Source organism: Hyla sarda, chromosome 1, assembly GCF_029499605.1.
Source record: "Hyla sarda isolate aHylSar1 chromosome 1, aHylSar1.hap1, whole genome shotgun sequence".
NCBI classification, from domain to species: domain Eukaryota; kingdom Metazoa; phylum Chordata; class Amphibia; order Anura; family Hylidae; genus Hyla; species Hyla sarda.
In genome coordinates, this window is record NC_079189.1 from 413,198,876 (window position 1) to 413,205,871 (window position 6,996).

Genomic DNA, 6,996 nt, shown 5'->3' on the forward strand with positions numbered 1-6,996 from the left:
GGGGGAGAGGGGGAGATAACTGAAAACAAATGCTAGCAGCTCACTCACCACGCGCGTCCACAACTAATCTAAAAAACATTTCCCATATGAAGTAGAAGACTTAATGAAGTAGAAGCGGGCACCCTACAGAGCGCCCCAATAATAGTCACTGCTCAGGATTCTGCCTCTACACTATAGAGACCCTATTGTATTCTTAACAAATATTTACAATAATAAATATCATCATTGTGTTCATATCCCTAATCGCCTATACCCACACGTGTTATTCCCTCTCTATCCCCAGATCACACAATTAAAGATTGATAACAATCCTTTTGCCAAAGGCTTCCGTGATACAGGCAATGGAAGAAGGGAAAAAAGGTGAGTCCATAGCTGGAATTGCTTATTTCAATAAGGGGGGGGGGGGTAGATATTTATTAAACCACTCCTTTGCTCCAGGAACCAGGTTAGGCCAATGTTAACCGCTTGAGACCTAAAAAAGACGTATACCTAGTAAATGTTAAAATCTTTCAAAAAAAAATATAAAATAAAAAAAATGTGAGTAGCCTTATTAGTCCAGTAATGCAGATTCTGTTAGTCCAATAAAAAGAGGTATTAGAAGACACTGCAACATTTTTTTTATTTACATCTAAATAAATAAATACTATATATATATATATATATATATATATATATATATATATATTTAGTATTCATTTTTTTATTTTTTAGATGCAAATCAAAAAATGTTGCAGTATCTTCTAATACCATATATATATATATATATATATATACATATATATATATATATACACTATTTATTAGAATTTGTAAATTTTGGAAAAGTAAAATATATAGTATTATTTTATACTTTTTATACTTTGGTGTTGTTTAACAGTATTACTTAGAATGCAAAAAATCTAAATAAAAAAATCAATGAATGAATGTAGATCAGGGTGACGTTTATTTTTGGGGGATAATATTCTATATCTGCGGTGCCTAGGAAGCTGTTCATTTTATTCAATCCTCATGAAAGTTTCAGGAAATGTTGGTTTCTATTAAATGACCAGAAAAAAAAAAAAAAAAAAAAACATTTCAGTTTTGAGAATGTGTTCATAAAAGTAAAGTTTAAACAAACACGGATGGGGGAACACTGCGTATCTTGGCTGCTCCTGTAATATGAAAGCAAATGTTATTCCATCTCCAAATCTTGCTCTTAGCTTCTATTTGGGGAGTTCTTACTTGCAGCCATTTTGTGTTTCCTTATGGCAGGTATTTACATGTCATATTTATATCTAATAATATGGAAGTGCTTGGGAACTCGATGCTTTTATATTGGGGTAGAGCTCTGGCACCTCTGCTAGCTTTAAAGTGAAACTGAACATTTCCAGGGGTTTTCCAGTATTTTTCAATGTTTCTGGCTCTCCTAGGAATTTTTGACACTTCGGATTGACACTTCTTTGCCACATATCTCAGCCATCTCACTTAATAGAAGCCATCTCAGCTGTTTGTTTTGGAGCCCCAATGCTAGATGACTTTGTCTCCTTCTGTAACATTTCTCGAATATGTGTGTATAGATATAGGGAAATGGAATTATGAAAATAATGGCTGCAGAGGTGTGTTTCATGTGTGTGACTAGATATTAAATCAGCCTTTTCTTATACCTGCTGTATAGAGTAGCCATAGTTAGTAGATAGTCCAGTCATTAAATGCCCCCCTGTTTAGCCCCTGGACTCCAGATCAGAGTCAGGTCTGCAGTAGTTAGGACTATAAGGCAAAGGTCAAATACTTGTGTCTGCCGACTGTTTAGATTTTAAGCAGGGAATTATACACATTAAATGTGAGATTTGCCCTTTTTCAAGGAAACAACTGAGCCTCCAGTCCATGCGAGCCTTTGATGAGCAGCAGAAGAAAGATAATGGCAGCTCAGATGAGTCCTCCAGTGAGCAGACTGCGTTTAAATGCTTTGCCCAGACCTCTTCTCCAAACGCATCCACAGTGGGCACTTCAAACCTTAAAGGTACAGTCCTAATCTCCCATTAACCCCATCACTCAGAGCCCTCCTGAGAGAGCATGCACGGTGCCCCAATTTGCCCTTGCTAATCCAACTTCTAGTGCCTTCAATGGAACTCTCTAGGCTACAGGAAGATGCATGCTATATTCAAAAGTAAACATGAAAAACTTATGAAAAAGTTATGATATATTTCAGTGCCTCCATATATATATATATATATATATATATATATATATATATATATATATATATAACTCCAAAATTCAAAAATAGTGAATAGGTGCACTAGCTGGGTAACACTGATAGATATATATATATATATATATATATATATATATATATATATATATATATATATATATATAACAGCAATGGCGCAGCACACCAAAATTCAAACATAGTGAACTTATTTCCTCATGTCAAGCAAAAATAGCAACGTTTCAGCTCCTCAATGGAGCCTTTTTCATGAGGAAATAAATTCACTATTTTTGAATTTTGGAGTGCTGCGCCATTGCTGTTTTATTTACCTGGACTGTGATTAAGTTGGGGAGCTGGCACCGGAGACCAAGTGGTGAAGTAGTGCTGCATTGCTTTTGAGAAACTATATATATACATATATATATATATATATATACCGTATATATATATATATATATATATATATATATGTATATGTATATAGAAAATAGTTGCAGCACTATGTGTGAATAAAATGCACCTTTTTTTGGAGTGCTGTGCCATTGGAATTTTATATGTATATATATATATATATATATATATATATATATATATATATATATAGTAAATTTAAGTAGCTGTATTAGTCCTGTGATGCAGGGATTTGATTTGGACTTGATAAAGGGAGGAATCCCGAAAGCTTGTCTCTACAAAATTCTGTTAGTCCAATAAAAAAGGTATTACAAGATACTGCAACATTTTATGATTTTTATATATATATATAGATAGATATATGCTTTAACGTGTCGAAGTCTACTTACTTCAAATACAATTATACCAGTTCACATACATGGATTTTGTAATATTTATTAAGCGTTTTTGTATTTTGCATTTGTGTTGGAAAGTAATTTTTTATTGCTCGGATACATGTGTTTTATGCGTGATGAGTTTTTATTGCTTTGTTTATCTGAAAACAATCTAAGTAGCTATATTATTTTTCTATGGAGAAGTAAAGGCGGTATCTACTTGTTTCCTCTAGGCCTTTGTGACAGTGAAGGAGACAGCGATGATGATATTAAAGATGAGTCCGCACAAGATATCGGGGACTCGGCCAAAATTTCCACAACCACTGGTGAAAACGCTAAGGAGATGAGGAGCCCCTCCAAGCTCTCTTTGTTACCATCGGACCTGGGCAGCAGAGGCAGGGAGCAGAGTTTGAGGACTGGGAAGAGTTCTCCTGATTCTAGGCACAGTCCGGGACAGATTTCTTCTAGCAGTAGGGTCCTGAGTGTGGAGGACCTTAAGACCTCGAGTAGAGACTCACATAAAGTGGACGACCCCAAACACTCAAAGGAGCATTTCCCACCACTGACTGTACAGACAGATGCCAGTTCCCATCCTCTGACTCAAAGCCATTTGCAAAACATAGGATTCCCTCCTGGTTTGACTGGGCAGCAGTTCTTTAACCCCTTGGCGGCTTCACACCCATTGCTTCTTCACCCCAGTCAGTTTGCTATGGGAGGAGCGTTTTCCAGCATGGCGACTGGTATGAGTCCTTTACTTGCCACAGTTTCAGGAGCTACATCAGGCGTTAGCAGCATAGACTCTACAGGGATGGCCACTTCATCTCAAGGACTACCAGGGGCCTCATCTTTACCCTTTCACCTCCAGCAGCACGTCCTCGCCTCTCAGGTAAATGAGTCATGTCTCACTTCATTTATATGGCGCCACCTTAATGGGAAAGGTTTCATATCCAGACTGTGTCCATCACATTTCATTACATTAATCGTTATTAGCTTCAAATGTACATTTTATTTACACAGTTGTTCAGATGAGAATACAGTAATGGGAAGCTTAAAGAGAGTACATTATAGGACTGCTCCCCTACAGAGCCTGTATGTAGACCGGTGTTTCCCAACCAGGGTACCTCCAGCTGTGCAAAACTACAACTCCCAGCATGCCCGGACAGCCGAAGGCTGTCCGGACATGCTGGGAGTTGTAGTTTTGCAACAGCTGGAGGCACCCCTGTTGGGAAACACTGATATAGACACTTGATTATTCTGACCCTGTGCCTGTAAAGTTGAAGATACCGGCCCATCATGGCCTATCCCTTATCGTGTGTGCATTATGTATTCATTATTTATTCTCCGACCTCCATTCACCTCCATTTATAGTGTATTGGGTATACTGCACTGAATCGCATTTAGAATCCAATTTGGTGTTCTTCTAAGGCTGGGTTCACATATATCAGTCGTCCGGCACCGTTTCCCTCCGGCATGCACCAGAGGGAAACTGATGCTAGAACTGATCCCATTCATTTCAATGGGAACGTTCACAATCAGCCAGCGTCTCAATTTTGACGCCGGATGGTTGGACATGCCGGAGGGCCCCGGACAGGGGAACGCAGCTTGCTGCGTTCCCCTGCCGTTGCTCAGAAACAATGGACGTCAAGTTGTCATCAGTTGTGGTATCAGTTGCGTCGAGATTTAGGCTGAGTTCACCTATGCCGGATGCCGGACATATGTGAACCCAGCCTAATCTAGATCAATGGGCCAGGAGCTTGTGTTTGATGAGAAATTCATGTGTGGATGTATTTTTTATTTTTTTTTTAAGGATGTTGATGTGATGATTTATGATGATTGTCTTCTATTTTGCAGGGTCTGGCTATGTCTCCTTTTGGAGGGCTTTTCTCCTATCCTTACACATATATGGCCGCAGCTGCTGCAGCCTCCTCTGCAGTCCACAGACACCCTTTCCTGAATGCTGTACGCCCCAGGCTGAGGTATAACCCGTACTCTTTCCCAATGCCTATGCCTGAAAGTGGCAGTCTGCTGACCACTGCTCTCCATACATTACACAATGGCACTCTTGATGGGAAAGCCCCTAGTCTGGTGTCCAGCCCTGCCTCTGCAGCCCTGGACTCTGAATTAACCAGCAGATCATCAACCCTGTCCTCTGGATCTGTCTCCTTATCCCCCAAACTGTGTGCAGAAAAGGAGCCCAGCAGTGAACTGCAGAATATCCAGCGCCTTGTCAGTGGACTAGATTCCAAGCAGGACAGATCAAGAAGCAGCTCCCCCTGACAGGCACAGAGGAGGCTTCTCTGCTCATTCCAAACTTTTACTCTCATTGCACTTTGTATGTTCCAGAAGCATCCTGTAGTCAGTGTGCTCATATGCCCCATGCACAGCCAACAACACTGAGCAGGCAGGGGCTAGGCTTGTAAGCTGCTACCCAGATGGTAATGCCAATATCACCACCATATACTCTACCACTATTAAGCCCCCCACAACCAATGCATGTGTCTATCTCTACAGGGAACGAGTAGACTAGAGAACTCCTCACAGAATAAAACTTGAAGATGTCATGTATGCATAGATCTGGTCGTTCTCCAGTCTTTATTTGTGGTCATTTACAGAAAGATATTTTTTTTTTTGTTAAGTTTTAATTTTTGCCTGTTTCAGTCACAGAATAAGCATTTGCATGCGAATAACCATTTGCTCCAAGTGTTCTGGGAAGAGCCTACTCTCCTGCAAATATACATGTATAGGTCCCTATGATCAGGAGAGGACTGCAAATATACATATATAGGTCCCTATCATCAGGAGAAAACTGCAAATATACATGTATAGGTCCCTATGATCAGGAGATGACTGCAAATATACATGTATAGGTCCCTATCATCAGGAGAAAACTGCAAATATACATGTATAGGTCCCTATCATCAGGAGAGGACTGCAAATATACATGTATAGGTCCCTATCATCAGGAGAGGACTGCAAATATACATGTATAGGTCCCTATCATCAGGACAGGACTGCAAATATACATGTATAGGTCCCTATCATCAGGAGAGGACTGCAAATATACATGTATAGGTCCCTATCATCAGGAGAGGACTGCAAATATACATACATAGGTCCCTATCATCAGGAGCGGACTGCAAATATACATGTATAGGTCCCTATCATGAGGACAGGACTGCAAATATACATGTATAGGTCCCTATCATGAGGACAGGACTGCAAATATACATGTATTGGTCCCTATCATCAGGAGAGGACTGCAATAGGTCCCTGTCATCAGGAGAGGACTGCAAATATACATGTGTAGGTCCCTATCATCAGGAGAGGACTGCAAATATACATGTATAGGTCCCTATCATCAGGAGAGGACTGCAATAGGTCCCTGTCATCAGGAGAGGACTGCAAATGGGGAGGGAAGTGTAAAAAAAAATAACAGAAAAGTATTTATGTAATTATTTGATATCTCATGTAAATAAATCAGGAGAGAAATTCTGATTATTAAACATTAATTTATTTCAGTTGTACATAGTATGTAAATAATGCTCGATTATTGTCTTTATTTTCGCGTGTGTTAACCTATTCGGTGCCAAAAGAATAGCATTGAAACATGCATGGCACATGGGGTGGAAACATACCCTTTTCAAGACTAAACAAATAAATCCCGGTAGAAAATCATTGAGGGGTAGAGATACTAAACTCTGCTGGTGTCATTTCTCTTCACTTATATAAGACACACAGCAAGGAACACCCCAAATCTGACCTCTAAACATTTCACCAGAAATGATTGTGTGCCCCAGTCACCCTCTTCCCCTGCCCTGCTGGTCTATGTACATTATATCCCCCGAGCTGTGATGCTGATAATATATGAAGGTATAAATACAGACATGCATATAAATATATATATACACACACACACACACACACACACACGATGTAATGAATGTTTCATAAATATTGTTCCCCTTGTATTTCCTTATTTTCAAAGTCTCTAACTTTCAATAAATTTTTTATTGAATTGTA

At 39.3% G+C, this 6,996-nt stretch overlaps 1 protein-coding gene across 2 annotated transcripts in view; it reads left to right on the forward strand.

Annotated features, from left to right (window-relative positions):
• Positions 1–6,996, forward strand: part of TBX3 (T-box transcription factor 3) — a 12,116-nt gene extending 5,120 nt beyond the window's left edge. The window contains exons 4-8 of one of the 2 annotated variants that reach the window (XR_008846019.1): positions 284–360; positions 1,842–1,999; positions 3,210–3,862; positions 4,828–6,171; positions 6,243–6,996. Coding sequence is in view for 1 of the 2 variants with exons in the window: in XM_056528763.1 (XP_056384738.1) it covers positions 284–360; positions 1,842–1,999; positions 3,210–3,862; positions 4,828–5,253 (1,314 nt within the window). In the remaining variant the exon portion in view is untranslated. Of the gene's footprint in view, positions 1–283; positions 361–1,841; positions 2,000–3,209; positions 3,863–4,827 lie in introns of both variants that reach the window. The other variant, XM_056528763.1, reaches the window with a different exon arrangement.